General features: G+C 41.0%; 1 protein-coding gene across 27 annotated transcripts in view; it reads right to left on the bottom strand.

The window, feature by feature from the left end:
• Nucleotides 1-19647, bottom strand: part of ANK2 (ankyrin 2) — a 381291-nt gene that overhangs the window by 81509 nt on the left and 280135 nt on the right. For 11 of the 27 annotated variants that reach the window (XM_075037854.1, XM_075037811.1, XM_075037742.1 and 8 more), the window contains 10 exons: nucleotides 19176-19274; nucleotides 17774-17971; nucleotides 15718-15816; nucleotides 15041-15139; nucleotides 13434-13631; nucleotides 12485-12583; nucleotides 12279-12377; nucleotides 9516-9614; nucleotides 7272-7370; nucleotides 1710-1782 (listed from right to left, as the gene is read on the bottom strand). In XM_075037854.1, coding sequence (XP_074893955.1) covers nucleotides 1710-1782; nucleotides 7272-7370; nucleotides 9516-9614; nucleotides 12279-12377; nucleotides 12485-12583; nucleotides 13434-13631; nucleotides 15041-15139; nucleotides 15718-15816; nucleotides 17774-17971; nucleotides 19176-19274 — 1162 coding nt within the window. Of the gene's footprint in view, nucleotides 1-208; nucleotides 290-1709; nucleotides 1783-7271; nucleotides 7371-9515; nucleotides 9615-12278; nucleotides 12378-12484; nucleotides 12584-13433; nucleotides 13632-15040; nucleotides 15140-15717; nucleotides 15817-17773; nucleotides 17972-19175; nucleotides 19275-19647 lie in introns of all 27 variants that reach the window. The other 16 variants (XM_075037668.1, XM_075037696.1, XM_075037705.1 and 13 more) reach the window with 3 other exon arrangements.

Consider the following 19647-nt stretch of genomic DNA (forward strand, 5'->3'; position numbering starts at 1 on the left):
CATATTCAAGATACAGGTTATAAATCTTGGGTTTTCTGGCTTCCCTTCTTCCTCCCCCCTTTCAGGAAACCCACGCCCAGTCACACTTCAAAAGTAATGAAAAGGAGCAGTGTTAGGCACCCAGATTAAGCATATTCACGTTGCTTCAACACAAAAAATAAAACAAACACTCCAAGTTAAACAAAAAGAGGAAGTTTTTAAGTCTTACTCCATGAACTTCTGCTAAGAGCACCTGTGCCACTATATGCTTCACCATCGCTGAAGCGTTCATCATCAGAATGTTTAAAGGCTGTACAACATATAAATTGGTTTGAGAAAAAGGAATACCCTGTATTAATCCTGTAGAAGCAGAAAGACATACCAGGCTTCATGGATTTAAAGATGGTTACATGGTAGTTCAAAAGATTGGGAGAAAATTCAACAAAGTGAACATAAGGCTGAAAGCAATTTAAAGGCCATTTATCACAGTAATTACACAAGTAGTTGAATGTTTTTCAAACAGAGAAAGTGTAGCGAAAACATGCCTGAGAGAAATAATTTCACTGATCACGATGCAGCAGAAAATAATTTGTTTCGAATCACACTTGTTTGCTTTTGCTTGCAGCTTTGCAAGCAGCACTAAAAAAAGTTGTATCTGGAGCCTAAACTTCATATTTTCTCAAGAGTGTAACTCATTTATCAGCATAAATCCCATTTCAAAAAGTAATACAAGCAGTTTAGGAACATGAATGCCATTAACTTCCAGTACCACTTAGAACCACAAGTGCATTTGTGTTCTTTGTAATAGGAAAAAAACCCAACTCTGTAACCTGTCTTCCTAAATTCCTAGGACTTCTTAAAATTAGTCACTCTACAAATAATTTACATGAAATAATAACCATTAAATGGCATATGTAAGATACTGTAATATTAATTAACATTTCCAAGAGTAAAAAAGAACTTAGAAAATTCTTGCAAATGTGTTTCTATTTATCAGATGCCATTGTGATTAAAATTTGTAAGAAGTCATTTGTGAACTTTCAGAAAGGGATGTTTTTAAGCTGTGTCCTTAATTCTGTGCTGTATAAAACCACAGTACTTCCTCAGTTCCTCTCGAAGTTCATAGAAATTTTCTTGGGACTTAGCTAAGTGGTATAACATATGCCTCCTGTCTGTACACATAATAGACTCTGAAACCAAAGTGCCAAACTTATTAGCATGTTGTTACTTTGTCATACCGTATGTATCTGTGATTTGCATGTGCCGAAAGCTCCCTCAAGAGAACAGTCCCCTCACCTTCCACCTTATGCATCTTCTTACACACATGTTTCCAATTAGGCAGAACCCCTAGATATACGCATCTGAAATAGGTGGCATTGTTCCAAAAAATTTACTGCTCAAATTCCTCTTTATGGGAGGGTCAAAACCAGCTTTGGGACAGCTTTACATTTAATTTTTAAAATCTGAAATCAGGAAATGTTCTCATTTGTTGATTTGGTTCAGATAAGATTTTTCTGAAAAAGAGGTGGGGTCCAGGACTTTGGGTTCAGTCAACTTTGGCATCTTTATTTAAATGCCATAATGACTACATCGTTAAAAAAAGGCCATTACATAGAACTTCATTTCAAGCACTGCAAAATGAAGATGTCAAAGTACTTAAGCAGCTATCTTGAGCCTATATTACAGGTCACATAAGTGATATGGAATGGGAACTTAGCAAAGTTGCTCACCTTCTTCATCTGAAACATCGAGGACCTCAGTCATTGTCTCAGGTACATTTAGCTTGTGCTTCTCTGTTACAGTCTGCAAAGACAGAAACATCAATCCTCTAGTTAAACACCAAAAGAAGCAGCACAGTTTACAGCAGTATATTTTCAACAGCAACAGCAGTGGGATCTGCTGAAACATTTTATAATGTGTTTCCCCTTCCCCTAACTTTTATTTTTCATCTTTACTCCAGAAGCTCCTATTTTCAGTGCTGTATAAGGTAACAATTATTCTGGCAGAGAAGTACAAAAAAAATAAAGCTAATAAACTGGTCAGAGGAATGAAAGAAAAGAAAAGAAGGCTCTCAGCAAATTTATTTATAAATGGTGCATGTAGAACAATTCAGCTCAATGTTTCCAAGATGATTTTAAAATGAATTAGGTAATGTCTACAGAAGAGCTTCAGAAAGTTGTATGTGGCATATGGAAATTATTAAATCGTAAAGCATTTGGAAATGAAGTTATGAATGATGTGAAATTTTTAAACTAAAAAAAGATGTGAAGCATTTACACAGATCACTTAAAACATTTCTTGCCCCCCCCAAGCGACTACACTGCATATTAATGATATCCTTTTCGTAAATCATGTATATTCCCCCAAATCACATATACATCACATATACAGGGGAAAAAATGTTATTTGAATGTTCTGATATATTTTGTGCCCCTAAAAGCTTAAAATATTGTGATACAAAAGGCAAGTATGGATGGAGGACTGCTGGGAGGACACTGTTTAAGCGTGAGAGTATAGAGGAGTATAGAGTAGAACAACACTGGAAGATTTTTTTTTTTTAATATGATTTTATCTTCATAAGTGACTTCAAGGAAGAAACAGATGATGTTCAGAGGTACTGAATCAAGAATGAGGATGTCCTTTTAGCATCACACTGGAGAAGGAGATGAAGAACATAATGAGAGAAATTGTAGGAAGTGCAAGGTGTGAAAAAGTTGCCTGCAGGAAACTATTCAGTGTGTTACGATACAGGAAACAAAATGCCAAGGACTTAAAAAAGAGCAGTGATCAGAACAGCATTAGTCACAACAGAAAAATAAGTATTTCCCTGGCTCCACCCAGAGCTGCAGCCAGTCAGCTGAACTGGGGAGCTATGGAGGGGATTCAACACATCGCCCTTTAAGGTATGTAGGAGCAGATGTGCCCCTTTGGCATGGAGAATAATGTCAGGAGGCCATGTGTCTTGCGAAACTCCCACTGAGGTAGTACTTCACTCCCTATTGTGGATGGTATCTATCAAGCATAAATTAACATTACATGCAGAAGCAGTGAAAGAGCATACAATCCGAGGGATAATTAATGTCAGCCAAATCCTGAGTCCCTTATGCAATATGCTTTTGGGAAAGTGCCCACTGATATCAAGCAGTGAAGTCAACAGCAGTTTTTGTTGCACAAAACTTACTAGGTATTTCCCAATTCTGTTTTATACTTCTCTAACAACCAACAAAGATAGAATTCTTGACTATTATAAAGTACTGCACTTTAATAATTAACAAAGTTAACAACAGTGTGATTACTTTGGAAATTTTTTTTAAAAGTCTGCTTTACATTTTTTGAATAAATTTAACTGTAACAGCAGTTTTCAATTCACCCTCCTGAGGTACATGGAAAGAACAACGCCCTTTGCTTCAAATGGCAATCCCAATTAGGCCTCCTAAATTCACTCTTACCCACGATTCAAGACAATTAATTATTTCTGTTGCACGTTCTGTTTTGAAAATTAGTCTATATTCACTGAATGCCTCCACCAACATGTCTGACTTTCCCCCCCTGCATTCCCATGGCTTTCCTCAGACAGAAATGTCAGGCAGCGGTAGGGTAACAAAGCCAGTGACAACAGATGGGGAGGATGCTATCGTTCAGGTGACACTGACCTCGTCTCTTCAACAATATAGCAGTAAGTTAACAAATACATCGTAAATTTAAAAAAAAAGATCACTGACAGCAGGCTAAAGAAATAAACCCAGGTGGAGGGGGCTGTATATTTTTCAAGTGAAGTGGAAAGCACTGTACGTGAGTACCGACTGACTGGCATTGTAGTTGGCATTGGCATTGCAATTTTATCTACACAAAGTGTACTGCAAAATCTTTATTACCAGTTCACATGTTCCCCACGTAAAATAACTGAAAAGTCAGGGAAAAAAGACTAAGGAAGGAGGTGACCAAATTCTGAAGAAAGAGGAAAGAAGGTGTCTGCCTAGGAGTCACAAATGCTACTTTTTGTACGTCTGCTTTATGACCAAAATTTATTTAAGAAAATTGGTTCCCAACCTTAGCTTATGTACAAAATCCATTTGATTAGAAGAACACAGAAGTGAAAGGATGCTACAACACTCTAGTCCACAAGCTACAGGTATAGAAGTACATTGTATATTGTCTTTCTATTAACTTAGATCCGTAGACCCTAGTAACTAAGGTTTATTTATCATTATATCAATTTATTCATAAATTAGGATTTTACAGGCCCCTATATAATAACAATCTAGTCTCTGGCTAAGGCGCTGAGACATTATTATTTATTTACAGAGAAGTAATGATATTTTATTTACTTCCTGATTTTCCCTTCAGTCAGAGAAAATTATTACATAATTTAACAATTGAAACAAAGTTTGGAAAACAGAATCAAGAGAGTGTGCATGTGTACACACGCACACGCATGTTTCAGAAGAACAAAAATTCCGCAATGCCATCTCTGGAACGCTGAACTCAGCAAGAATCATTAATTCTACATCAATTCCAACAGAAGTTGAGAATTACTGTTTTTCAATGAACTTTTCATACAATACTAGAATTTTTTTAATAGATAGGCACATTAGAAATGTCAAATATCCTCAACATTTAAAATCCATATCTAGCCCCACTTTGAAAACTGCTCAATGTATATTTCTCAAACTCCCTACTGTTTAGCGCCACAGAGAATTCAATTATGTGCTTTAGGCTTCTGTATTTAAGACTTTCATTGTAAGGCCAGATTTTCATCTGGTGGCATAGAATAATTCAGATATATAAACATATATGTACATTCAGCGATTACTTAACAGCAGTATACTGTAAACAACCTCAAAGCTCCTCACATATTCATTTGTCCACAGGAAGACTATGCCTGTTTGTATAAATACCCCAAAACTCAATTGCATAGCAAACCTTTGAAAGCCTAGCTTATTCTGATTTATTTCCTATTCAGCTCTAATCTGTGAGTAAAAGTAAATGCACTTTAGTCTCTCTATTGTTTTACATTCACGTGGCTCCACTAATAAAAACACTAATGCAAGGAAGAGGAAATTTTGTTCAAAGTTAGACCAAAGGCTTTGGCACTGGAGATATTTTCCTTGTTTCAAATGCCAGTGACTTGAATATCAATAAAGCATCAGCCTGTCTAACATCCTCCATGCATCACTCAGCTACAACCCTAGAGAATGAAGTAGCTATGGTGACAGCACCTTTTTTTCAGTGCTAAATGCTGTGTTCTGGTTTGGCAACACCAACCCCACCACCTGGAGAACTTTACTGCAGGGAATGCCTGTGAGTGCCTGTTATTTTCCCTCCTTTTTAGGACTTGTTCTAAATCATGTTTAATCAACATTCCCCACCGTGAACACCACCACCAGAGGTTTATATTCTATATATCCCTAAGGTACAGGATTCAGACAAATTCAGAGCTGAAAAATCTGCTGAGTTTATCGAGGGTTCCCATCTGACTTTTAAAAGCAGTGCTTTGTACACAGACACAGTTCAAAATTTCAGATTTCTCTTATATGCAAGCATTAAAGGTCAACTATGCAAGTAAGGTTCAGTATTTGATTCAGCCCTAAACCCCAAGCATCTGGTATCTGGCAGAAAACTCCATTACCCTCAAAGTTTAAAGAAACATTTACCCAAAGTAAATAACTCACAGGTGTCTTTTCATAGTATAATCCCTATTATTAAAAAGCATCTAATATTTACATATGACAAGGTACAAGGTTCCACAGTGCAACACAATGTATGACAGAAAGGAAGTTACAACATGCATCAGGCATAAATGGAAAAAGTGTGCCAGGACACAGCACAGTGAACAGCAAAGGTGTCATTTGAGGCTAAAAAAATATACTTTTGAAAAGAGCTAAAGTTTCTCAAAGAATTTTACCTAGATTTTTCTAGATATCTGAATAGATACATATTTGTTTATGCACGTACAGGTGTGATGTGCTATATGATTAAACAAGAACATGAAATAAACAACAGCAAAAACATACACTCTTTATTACGAGACTTCTGGAATTTGCTGGAATTCCTTGTCCAAACCTGACTCAGTGTGATCTTTGCAGGTCATTAATAAATCATGGCTCACTCTATTTGTAACCTGATGCCATGTTACTTTTATTCCATCTTCCTTGGTTAATATCAGTGGGACTTGCTATCAGCATATGACAAATTAGCTTCCCATTTCCTTACAAGAGACTTTGGATTTCTTCCCTTCCTCTAACCCCCTCCCTGATTGAGCAGTGGCATCTCTCAAGTAATCTGTGCATTTTTATGGCTCCGAGCTCCTAAACGACATCTAGATCTAATAGGTTTTCCAAACTGCTAATCTTTCTTGCATTAAAAAGAAAACAAGAAAAAAAGGAGCATGATCTTAAAACAGTACTTCAAGATAAAATGCAGTAATGAAAATTTAAATTAAAATTAATTTCTTAAATGATGCACTATTTCTAATGTTCTCCCTTCCTACCTGCTAAAACATTTGTACATGGGAGGTAAAGGTCCAAGAAGAGAAAACATTCCCCTCTCAGAGTGTCAGAATATATCAGTTTTTCCTGGCTTAAAGCAACAGTACCACATGGCTGAAGTTCCGCACATACTACTTGCAAATTCCAAAGTCAAAATACAAACTACCAAGAGTGAGGAGGACTGAGAGGACCAAGCACATAAGGAAAGATTCTTCCATATTTTGGAAAAACGGGATCTATTTGAACTGAAAGTGACTTGAGTAAAAAGATGATTGATGTGATTCAGAGCCATCTAGCGAGCATCATTAAGCTTGGCACCAGCCCATGGCTGGTACAGTCCAAATGCTAAGAAGCTTTCTGTGGTGTGCTGCAATGGTTGAGCCTCAGTAGGTGTCAAAAGTGTGGAAATGTAAGGACAGACTGAAATGGAGAGGTGGAAAGAGAAACAGCGAAACAGGACAGGATCTAACAACAATGCACAAACTTCTGGAAAGTTTGGGTTTGCAGCTCAGACCCATATCTAGAAAAAAGTTTTACTCTGCTTTTGAGTAGTTGTTTTCCATCTGTATGCACGTAGATTTTGTTACCTAGCTCAGTGAAGCCTGTTGTGTTGCACACACTTCCACATGCTTAAAAGATATACTGAAAGCACTGTAGCAGCACTTTTGCAAAAATCCAACAGAAAGGGGGGGCTAAAACCAGAAAACAAAAAAAGGAAAGAGATACATGGAGAGTCCGAGGGAAGAAAAGAAAGACAACATTCTGAATAATGAAGAGAGACATTTTAATGCATCTGCAACTCACAGTTGTAGTGGTAGTAATCTCCTCCGTTACAACCTTCAGCGTATCGACCACTGAGATATATCCCAGACGCCTTGCAATAGCTAAGGCAGTGTTACCATTCTGAAGAAAAAAGAGAGAAGGGGAGAGAGAGAGCGCGCAATGAGAGGGAGGATTGTGATGTGAACCAATGAGATCACTCTCAACACTGCATGAGCCAGCATTTCCATCCAAAACAAGGCACAGCCTAGGAAAATCACTGTTTTTTTACCGTTACATCTGACTCTGTCTTTGTAACTTCTTTAAGACTATAGCCCTGATTACCATGGTAACACAACATACTTACATCTGCCTGCTATTCTAAATGAAAAAGTGCTGTATGGTTTAACCCTTCAGTGCTCAAATTTCACTATATAGAATGTGTCTTGTCTGCAGGAGTTCATGTTTTATTTTGCATAAATGGCTCTACATCAGAAATATTCTTCTAAAAAAAGTATTTTAAAATGTTACAGTTTCACTTCCAATTGAAACTGTTAAATCTTTATCAGGTACAGTTCCCTCTTTGGGGAATACAAGATTACAGCTGTATTGTCCACATACACTTCTATTTCTCCTTACAACGAAAATGTACGTCCAATAAAAGTACAAAAAAGCTAATAATTTAACAAACACAAAAACAACCTACATAAGGCTTGGGGGTGGGGAATTAATTTCCATTTAAGTAAATTTATTTGCAGTTTAAATGCCCATGATATGTAGATGTGCCATTCATCAAATGAACATTAAAATGATAATTTAGTAAGCGTTTAGGCCTATTTATCTCCATTTCATCACCTGGAACATTGGCAGTCCACAGTCACTCAACTTGGGGAGGGGAGGAAGAGATGTGTTCCATGATTCTTTGTAAAGAGTTCTACAAAGAATTGCTTTATGTTATTTCGCACTGAACCAAAGGACAACATGCTGGCCTACCGGGGGAATCATGGAAAGCCACTGTAGCGCTCTTTGCACTGAAATGATTTCTCTCATGACACGGCTGCACTGCGCACAGGATACCAGCCTGAGGGCTTCTCTCTGCTTCAGTACTGGCTTTAGTTATCTATAATTTACATTCTTCTGTATTAGTCTAGCTCAGCAACCCCGAAGCAACACAGTGTTTGTGGATCAGCAGCATCAAATAGAATAGATAAGCATCTTCACAGCACAAATAATTTGACTGTTACTGTCACTTGCACATTAACTGCTCGTATCCCACTCCCACATCCCCCTGCCAGATGTCTCAGGTTGAAATTCTCTCTTATCTCAAGCCAGAGGTTGCTATGTGTGGACAAGAACAGATCTAGTACCTGAGAAAACATGCAAACTGTGCAGTAAAGACACATTCTTGAGACCCTGCTTGGATTTGGGTTAGATTTGGGCATGACAGCCCCAACATGAGGACTGAAAGCAAGTAAAGAGACCTTTGGTTGAATATGCCCAATAGTATCTGCAGACCCAGAAGCTGACTACAATGGTCTCTTGCTTGATGATCTGGTGCATAAACTGGTATTTTGGATAAGTTCACAGAAGATAATTCAGTGTGATTGTTCCAGGACCAAACAGGGCGCCAGTGCTGATTTAAGCATGCACAATATATGTACACGGAAACCTGATCCACTCTGGGGAATGACACGAGTTTTGGACATTCTGGCTGCATTTTAAAGATTACCCCATTAGAGGTGACTAATAACAACATCAACATGAAATAGGACAATTGCATTCCTGGCTGACTGCGGAGAAGGAGCTGTGCCAGAAGTTACTGATGGTCTTTGAGGAGGCATTATCATCAGTGAACTCAGTAAGAACCTGAAACAGATCCAGTGGATAGAGGGACAGAGATTTGGGTCTAAATCTTCAAAAAAAGCCCAGGTTCTGATTTCCCCTTAATTTTCATGGAAAAATCCTTATTGAGATACCAATTTACAGATGGAAGTGTTCAGGCAGAGGGCAACTGAACAAGCACAACACAGCTAGCCGCAGCCAGCCTGACCCTGCAGCTCAGAAATCAGTTTCCCCACCTCACATTTAGCTTAGTGCACAATGAGTTAGATCTGATCTGAACTACCTTAAGAGGATAAGGAAAAGAAGAGGAAGTTAGATTTACACATCTGACAACCAGCTGCATGAGGAATACTTTCACCAAAACAAAGGCTTGCTCTCAGGCCCTAAGAAAGGACAGAAAAGAACTGTCCAGGGAAACAAGTTCCCACTGGCACTTCACAGACTTACAGTGGTGATGGCGTTGGGCTTGGCCCCATGCTGGAGAAGAACGTTAATGATGTGAGTGTGGCCTTGTTGAGCAGCTTGGTGAAGAGGGGTGTACCCATTCTGTTGTCCACAGCGGTTACAATACAAGCAAACAAACAAAGAACAACCACCAGTAATTAGATTAAACACTTTGCTTTGCTTCCTTCTGCTCCTTTTGAGACATTTCAAAAAGAAATTATGCCATCAGTCAACCCAAAGATAATAAATCTTCAGTAATAATAATACTCCTTCCCCAGATTAATGAAAAGGAAGATAATATTTTTATTCACAAATCATTTTTCATCTCACAATATAAGCAATCTCTAGAAGGATAGATAATTCCTCATTTCCTAAATCAGAGGGAGGAACAATGAGGAACAGTAAAGTTCAAGCGGCATGCTAAGGACAGAATCTTAGCTGAGGCAGAGAACATTTTTCTTCCTCTCTTATCTTAGTTTTCTATAGAAGCCCCAAGATTTGCCTCTAAAATATTTCAGCCAATTTAAAAAATATGTAACTTTTAAAAGCAGTGATTTGAGACTATTAGCTTTTAAAGAGGCTAACAACATATACCTATTACAACTGTCAATCAATTTTAGCTTTACTTTGCCTTCAAAAGGCTTGACCAAGCTGTAACTACACTTAAAAACATGTACACAATGTCTGTATTAATAAACATGCTTAACTCCATATACTTATCTGCTCCAGTGATTCAGTCTAATGTTACATAATACAGAAACATAACCAAAGCGTACTTCAGCTAGTTGATCTGAGATAGTATTGTGTAAGTCCAATCAGGCAATTCATTTACAAAATCATTTGCAACCGGCTTTGAAAGCAAGCAGAGAATAAACTGGAAGAAAACACCACGTTGATCTCACTCTACACTTATGTAAAGCCTGGGGGCAGGCTCTGAAAGACACACTCTGAGATTCATCTCTTTTGCAAACGAATAGATGCAAGTAATGCTTTGTACTGCTAATTAAATAGTGATAGTTCAGAACTGTTACAGTTCTTATAATTATAGTATGCATGCACGGACTACTAAGAAATCGAAGGAAGATTTTACTGTAGGTTGTAGAGCATATTAAATTGGCTCTTTGCTTAAATATTAGTGCGGTCCTTCAAAAACAGAATTCAGCTGTATTATTTCTCACTGGAGATGGCACAAAGCATCATGCAGGCTTTCTCTAAAGACCAGGCTGCAATAGAGGTTACTTATTCTTTAACATGCCTATCCTGAATCCAGCTAGGATGGATTTGCTTTTTAAACTGAGTCCACAGTAACAGTTGACAGACTGCCAGTATTTTTTTGGTCCCTAGACGCAAGATTTTGGAGAACCACTGCCCCATACTCTCATACAAACTTGCTGACTTTAATGAAATTATTCTGAGTAAGTGAAATCCCAGGGGAAATGGCATCAGAATCTGGCCCAGTGGCCCCTTAGACATAGAGTGAGTCTTAATACTAAAGATGCAAGTATGTCTGTCCCTTCAGTTAGCCTCCAAATACCTCAGCTGAACGTCCTGGCAGCTACGATTTGGATCCTGCTAGTGTCTGCTTTATTAATTCTTATCAGCTGTTTTTCTAGTAGCATTGCCTGTTCTTTTGGAATCCCTAGTTTTTGCCCATTGATTTTGGATGATCTCATGAGGGGTGGGCCAACATCTTTTATTTATTTACTTTGCTGTTTCTTACCACATTGACCTCTGACCACTGTGACGAAATAGTGCTACTCTGAGAAATGAATCTATCCCATAGGTCGCAGCTGGGGTCAGAGGAGCTGGCCGGAGAGACCAGCAGACCACAAGCCTATGATTTTGATTGGATCTTACAAATACTAAGTATGTCACTAGAAATATCGATGGACTTCTTCATGTTGATCCCAAGACATCCCATCTGAAGCTAGTAGCTAGCTATTGCCTGAAGCCAGCTTTAACTAAGCTGAAGCCCTGCAGCTCCTGAGTTAGCCTTCTCTTTCTGATAAGGGTGATGCGATGGTATCTGGGATGCAACACACTGTTGCTGTCACCAGAACCTCTCTGTGTATACTCAGGAGATACACAATTCTTGCTACAAAATGCATCGCATTCAGCTGTTGCACCCACCAGTTTATACTAGAAGAAACTGCTGAAGCCAGTGGATTTGGTTCAGACTTTGGCTATAGACAGTCAGGTCCATTTCAGTATAACTGGTCAGTAACAGTGTACCCAGATTCCCCTCAAAAAAACCCAAAATCTGTCTTCAGTAAACTGCATTCCCCCACCACAGCTGCTTCCTCTCCCAAAGTCATACCACCCACGCTTTGATCAGCAGTAATTCTTCCAACTCTTCTCCCAGCAGATTGGAGAGAACCTGGCATCGCCCTCAAAGTGTCTGAATTGTTACTTAACTAGTTTGGCAGCACACCGGCATTACACTGGCGTAAACCATGTGTAAATGAGATCAGAAACAAGCTCGCATTTGTGAGTTTGCAAGTAAAAAGAAAAAAAAACAATGATACTGATTCTCTACCTCCTTCTTTCATATGCCTAAAGAGTTGTCTGACTTCTCTTTTGTGAACACTACACAATGAGATGTAGCAGAGAGAACACATTCCACTACAGCCACGAATCACCATATATTGACGCCTACCACGCAATAATTGTAGTTTCCTAGTACAAAGGCACCTATGGTATTATTCATAGTGCTTGGTTACCAGGTTCTTAATAAAGAGCAAAAGCAAGCAATGAAAAATTCTTTACCTTTGTTTTAGCATTGACGTTTGCTCCCTGCTTGAGAAGAAAATTCACCATTTTGATGTTTCCATAGTGACACGCCACAATTAAAGGTGTATAACCAAGCTACAATAAGAGAACAAAGAAGTAAAACTGCAAGCTCAGTGGAACATTCCTTTTACAATGGTAGCATCCTTTAGCACACTAGAGACAGTAGCCGCTCCATGATTTACCTTTGTCTGAGCATCTTGGTTTGCACCATGTTTTGTGAGTATTTCAGCTACATTCACTTTATCTTCTTGAGCTGCAAGGTGTAAGGATGTCAGTCCAGTCTGGAAGTAGAATATATAAAATAAATAAATAAATAAATAAGAATAAAACCTACTGTACATGAGGAAAGAAATCTAGACCTTCCCACTTTCTCATCTTTAAAACATGAAGAGATCCTAACTATAGCTTCTAAGTATGGGTGGGGGTTTTTAAACAAAGTAGAGTTGACGTTTCTCCTGTTCCAGCTGACAAACAGCTCCAAAGCACTTACATCACCATAAGCACAGAGTAAAACTTCAGGCGTCAATGATCACACTCAGATTTTATACAATAATGTCACTTGGGAAGCTGAGGAGCCCATTAATAAATCAGGGAAGCACACTCAGCGTGCTTCCCACTCCTCAGACGGGAAAGGGAACCTTGACAACTGCAGGCACGAGTCAGAATGAAGAAAATAACTCCAGAAATAGATCCCATTCAAAGACACCAAGGAAAAGGATGCAGCCTTCAACTAAAAGCTTGCTGTGATCACGCACAGAGTACTTGCCTGTGAACAAGGCAGGTAACAAATTTTGTAAGAGAAATGAAATTCACCTTGTTTTTTATTGGTTAGGCAGCACAATTAATGCCAGACAATGAAAGACTTGAGCCTTCTATTTTGACTTGTATGAACAAAAGCTGCAGGCTTTTGACCTTAAGTAACTAAGACTTACATATATGCCTGGATAAATCTGGTGACCTATGAAGATCTACAGTAATGGGGTTTTTTTGAGGAACCTGTTTTCTATGAAAAAGGTGTCATGTACAATCATAAAAACCAAAACAAAAACAAAGAAAACTGGAAAGGTCCTCCATGGGATTTTTTTACTGGATACTCCCACCCACAGTACTTTGTCTCTGATTGTGAGTTACCTTTGTTGCCACGTGGATATTGGATCCTTTCTCCAAAAGCAAGGTCACCATGTCAGTGTGACCTTCTTGAGAGGCCAGATGAAGTGGGGTGACTCCCTGCTTGGTCAAAATGTTAGTCTCAGCCCCATAGTTCAACAGAGTGGTAGCTATCTGCATCTGATTTTTCTTGGCAGCAATATGCAGAGGGGTGTATCCATTCTAATACCAGTCAGGAAACAAAACGAGAATAAAGTTAACACGACAGCCATGTAAGCCTAAGAAGTCAGGCACCATAGAACGGTATTATTTTATATTACCCCTTATTATCAGAGATGAGAGTTCATTAAATTTTCAAGGCCAGACATGTCCCACATGGCCCTGCTGTTGTGCTACTTTGTCCGTCTGTTATTTTCACCATCTAAACTAGAACAAAGCCAGCCCTCATCCTGCTAGGGTGAGCAGGACTGTTCAGCTGATACCTTCAAATTATCCCGAGTTTGACACCTACATTCTGAATAACCTATGTTGTAAATATTCACTTTTGACTGACGAGTGACATTCTCTGCAATGAGTGATGGGTGCACACTCTTCATTGCATTATGCTTTTTTGGAGCATGTGGGTAGAGGTGTGTTTGCGTACGGAATTTTGATACATGTGTCAGTCACGGCACTAGCTGGAAACAGCAATAGGGAGGAATGTTTTTCTGATCAAATTAACCATTTAAGCAAAGTAGTATAGCAATGATGGTATTTTCTGGCAATAAGACAACTTCCCACCTCTAACTGCTTTACAACGCACTGTGGGAGAAAATTCTGGATTACAGCAGACAGCCCCTCTGGAGGTGTTCAGTTGGTTGGTCTGTGGTTTTGTTGTTGTTTTTTTTAAAGGGAGCTGTACCAAACTACTCTATTGCAACTGTAGCTTTTGCTGCTCTCCACACACCACAATGGAAACAACAGCTCTGATACAGACACTTAACAGAGGGGACGTATTTTTTGGCAGCGTGTACAACAGCAGCCTCACGCAAGGCAGAACATCCTGGTATCAGCACCAATTTGCTTGTTATTTTCCCCTTTTAGTAGCCTTTGCCTAACATGGTGCTATCATGCCACTGTTCCTAACGCCAGAATGAATTCTCCGCACGCGTGGTCAGAAAATACACATTGTTTCTAATATTCCATAATATTAAAGTGACTTCCAGCTGTGACTAAAGCTCACAAACATAAAAATGGCCTGAGACACATACGTATTTCTTCTTTTTCAGCGGCGGTCTGAGCACGCCGTAGGCTAATTTAGGTGGGGGGGTCATCCAGCCAGGGCCAACTTCCCGCTAAAGGAACCTCACAGGGCTCCGCCACTCGCCCACTCACGCAGCGACCGCCTCCAAGGCCCCCCGCGCCCTGGGGATCCTTTCACTTCTTTCCATCGAGCCGACGATCCCCCACACCTCGGGCCGCGCCCGAAGCGCTGCCTGCCGCCCATGTCCCGTCCCCTCCCCTCCCCGCCTCGGGGGGAGAGATGGCGGCGGGCCGGGCCGGGCCGCCCCCGCGGCAAGGCGTTCCCTCAGGCGGGCGCTCCCTCAGGCGGGCGCTCCCTCAGGCGGGCGCTCCCTCAGGCGGGCGCTCACCTTGGCGGTCGCGTGCGGCGAGGCGCCCTTCTCCAGCAGCAGCAGCGCCACCTTCTGGTTGTCGTAATGGGCGGCCACGTGGAGGGGCGTGAGGCCGTTCTGTAAGGGCGGTTACGGCGTTAGGCTGCGCTCGCGGCGGGGAAGGGGAGGGGGCGCGCGGCGTTAGGGAGCCGTTAGTCCGTGAGGGGACCGGGGGTGGCTGAGGGGCGAAGGGCTGCGGCCGGCCGTTAGCGGGGGAGAAGCGGGGGAGGAGGGTGAATGCGGGCGGCCCGGCCGGCGGCAGGCTTCGTTTCCATCTCCCCGCAGCCCACGCTAAGCAATTCCCACAGCGTGGGGGGAAAGCGGGCGTTACCCCCACACACCCCCCCCCCGTGTTTATCCGTTAGGATTTTCACAGTTTGCTCGGCTTAATGGAACCGGCGCTTCCTCAGCCACGGAAACTTATCTGCCCTCAGAGCTGCGTGCGGCGCGCCCTCCTGCCTGGGACCCAAACCCGACAGGCTCGGTGGTGCGGCCCCCATAACCATCACCCTTGGGGGAACGCGACCCTGACAAAGCCAAGGCCACCATGCAAAAGCTGCTGCAGCCTTCTTTCGCGTGCGTGTTTCACACAGTTCTTTCCTAAGGAAGTATCCAAAACGCTGCTGACGTTTTTTTCTCCTCTTTCTCATCAGTACCTTGCCAGCTGAATCGGGAGAGGCACGACGCTGCAGCAGGAGTTTTGCCACTTCCAGGCTCCCATATTTGGCCGCCACATGCAAAGGTGTGAATCCCTTCTGAAAAATTCCAGGAGATAAAAAGCAGATGTTTCCATTAAAGGTCACGCTGACATCCTCTCTTTTACAACCATGTATTAAGCGCTTACTCTTCAACCTACATTCTAGCTCACAGAATCAACAGCCGTACCTAGAAAGAGCATCATCTCTTGAAAGCACTTTGAGAAGCATGAAATACAAGAAAATACTTTCCCTTTCGTTATTCTTTCCTATATACATGCTGTCAGGCAGGCAGATATTTTATCTGATACAGACTCTACTAGCAAGATACACTGTGCGTGTGGGCAATGAAGGCATTTGTTCAAATTTCTACTCCAAACCAGCTGCACTTTTTAGTTTCGTGATGACAGCTTTAGAAATATTTCCTATATCAATTGTTGCCAGTAACAATGAAACACCAACTAAACTCAGTGAAAAAAGCTCCAAACTTCGTATTCCTCCTTTAGAGTTTGTTGAAGAATGGTTTATATTTGGGCTCACGTATCCATACAGTCACTAAGTTCTGCTGCAGCCTCTGAACTGCAGCTAAAAAAAAGTCATGCCTGACTCAATGGCAGTGGTTTTGGAAACACGCTGTGGCAAGACTAAAAATCTTGTCTTTTAAAAAGAGTCCTTTTCAATATGTTTTAATAACGCTTGTCAGTATAGCACAGGTGTGAGGTCTATGTCAAACTATCATGCTCTTTGCCTCTTGTTTTAGTTTAAAAAAACATGTTGATAAGGAAAACTCATGGATGCAAGACAGTAGGTGGCAGACTGCACCGCCACCCTGACAGTAATTCCAGGGGAGCTACAATGACCTATTTGCCTGACACATAAGTGATGTGCAATGTTTATTATCATTATCATCTTGTTCCATTAATCCCACCTCAAAAACAGTTTACGTCAGGGAATCTCAAACGTTTCCAGTTCATGAATCACAGGTTTGTAGAGAGATTATCTAGTGGAATACATCTTCTGTTCATAATTATAGAATGGTCCTGCAGTACTAAAGCAATTGCCATAAAGCAATATGGGAAATTAGGAAAGTATTTAGTGTATTTTTAGCCATTTTAATGTGATTTAACAGCTGGATAAAAGGAGAACAGCAAGCATTCCCAGTAATCCATGGATCATAATTTGAAAATTGCTGGTTTAGTCTTCTAAACCCTGGAAGACACCCCATTGTTCAAAAATACCTTTTAAGCTCCAGCTGCAAAATCAGGGGTACTTTTTTAAAACCTAAAACAGTGAGAATTACTTAGTCACATGCGATAAATTTGGAAAAGATACCTTGGCACATAATTCTGTTCACAGCTATCTATTTTTTTCCATGTTCATCACTCTGTTAGGAATCTATTGGTAAACATTTTCAGTTAACAAAACAATAACAATTCTGCAGACTATTTCTTTTATAACACCGGACAAAATAGCCTATTGTGTCATATGACACCTCATTTATAGAGCCACTGAAAATAGATTCAGCATTAGATGCAACCAGACAGATGCTGACTTGTACGTTTTAGGAACATTCCTTACAGCTAGCACAGACCAGAATTATTCTACTATTTAAATACACAGGGTACTGTTCATAAAAAAAAGTGTCGTCATCATTCCCTTTTCTTTTTTGAAAATTTTGGCCAAAAAAACCCCTTCCCAGAACACAATGGGAAAGAGAGAAACAAGGACTTTGTGTACGTTTTAAACTTATTGGGACCATGTATTTATTCTGATCTGCATTTGGCTCCAGCGGGAACCAAACTCCCAACTTCAGATGACAGAAAAACATGTCAAAATTTGATTAACTTCTGATACGTGACTTCAGTCTATTGGATCGCTGTTGATTAAGTAAGAACAAAACAGAAGACCCAAACTAGTTCAACTTCTCAATGTGAAAGCACATTCCTCATGGAACAGGCGTGCGGTGGCACGCACTGCCTGTGCTACTGGAATACAGACACAAAGCATTTTGTCTTACTTTGGTGGACATGGAGTGCGAGGCACCTGCCTCCAGGAGAACTGATGCGACATCAACTTGTCCCTCTCTGGCAGAGATGTGCAGTGGAGTGTACCCATTAGTTGTCGCGGCATCAGGGTGGGCCATGTGCTGTAGCAGAAGTTGGACGATCTCCGTTTTACCCAAGCGAGAAGCAATGTGCAGTGGAGTCTGTTCTTCCTACAACTCAAATCGAGTGGATAATTAGTGCAGGTAGAACCACCCTGAACACAATATTGTGGCTGATCCCAATAGATCTACCTATGCATTTGTCTTGCAAAAATCATAGGAAGTAATAGTACAAAAAAAGACAGTAATATGGAGGGCTCACAGTTTAATTTTGCGATGAGCTTCAGCAATGTCTCATTAGAACAGAGAGAACTATGAAGAAAAACATTTTTTTTTCCTTTTATCAAGCAGATAGCACACATCGCTCTGAGCATCACTTGCTCACCTTTGTGTTCTTAATTTGTTTTACAACAGCTGTACCTTGCTATACAAAAAGTCCCCTTGGTTTCAAAATCTGCCACTAACTGCTATCAGAACCTCTGATGTTTAGTTTTAGGACATGGCTGTGCACATCCTTGCTCAGATAGAACAGCTAATGCTGGTCTGAGTCAGGCACATTGTACTGGGTCTAGCCAGGATGGAGTTAATTTTCATCACAGCTGCCTGTACAGTCCTCTGTTTTAGATTTCTGACCCAGACAGTGTTGATAACACACCAGTGTTTTAGCTGTTTCTGGACACTGCTTACACAGCGCCAAGACTTTCTCTGTTTCTCCCTCTGTCCCCCCAGGGAATAGGCTGGGGATGGGCAAAAGGTTGGGAGGGGACACAGCCAGGACAGCTGGCCTGAATTGACCAAAAAGATAATCTGTACCATGTAACGTCACGCTCAGCTATAAAAATAGGGGGTGAGTTTTTCCAAAGAAGCTGTTGCTCAGAGACTGGCTGGGCATCGGTCTGCTTGTGGGAGGCGGTGAGTGATCGATTGCCTTTGCATCACTTGGGGGGGGTGGGGGTGGGGGGGTGGTTTTGTGGTTTTGGTGGTTGTTTTTTTTTTTCTCCTTTGTTTCACCTATTAAACTGTCTTCATCTCAACCCAAGAGATTTTCTCGCTCTTGCCCCTCCAGTTCTCTCCCCCATCCTGCTGCGGGGGCAGTAAGTGAACGACTGAGTGGGGCTGAGCTGCCGGCCAGTGTCAGCCCACCACACACATTCTCTTTGGAAGATCTATGCATAAATAGGTTACTGTTTTCAGAACTGGTTTTAGGCATGCTTAATATTGAAGCAACAGATCAAATAAAAATGAAATTGCTCCTCTGCTTCAGCTATGTTTTTGAGTAAGAGAAAGCAAAAAAAATTGTAAGCAGAACACCTACCCTGGCTCGGGCATCAACCAGGGCCCCATTTCTCAGGAGGCAGCGAACTACTTCCACCTGCCCAGCACGTGCCGCCATGTGCAATGCAGTTTCTCCACGCTGCAGAAAAGCAAAAGCATTTCAGTGTCCTAAACCTCCATGAAGAAACAAGGCTCTGACAGTGTAAATTCCACCCACGTCAACTCGTGCAGAGACCCGCCTTTCCACCAGCTGAGAATCTGGCTTCAGACCCAGTAGCAGGCAGTTCCGAAGGGTGTGTGCGCCTACATGTCACTGGGCCTGGGTACGCTCTGGTTTGCAAACTCGGTGATCCCAGACAAACGTCATCTCAGACTACAGAGGGTCAGAATGAAAATCCTTGCTTATAGAAAATTCTGTCGTATAGACTCCCCTGGTCACATATGTTCCTCAGCTTTCTACGTAACAGTGCATCAGCTTGTGTGCCGCACAGGAGATAAGAGAGTATATTGAG

Source organism: Buteo buteo, chromosome 1 (genome assembly GCF_964188355.1).
Source record: "Buteo buteo chromosome 1, bButBut1.hap1.1, whole genome shotgun sequence".
NCBI classification, from domain to species: domain Eukaryota; kingdom Metazoa; phylum Chordata; class Aves; order Accipitriformes; family Accipitridae; genus Buteo; species Buteo buteo.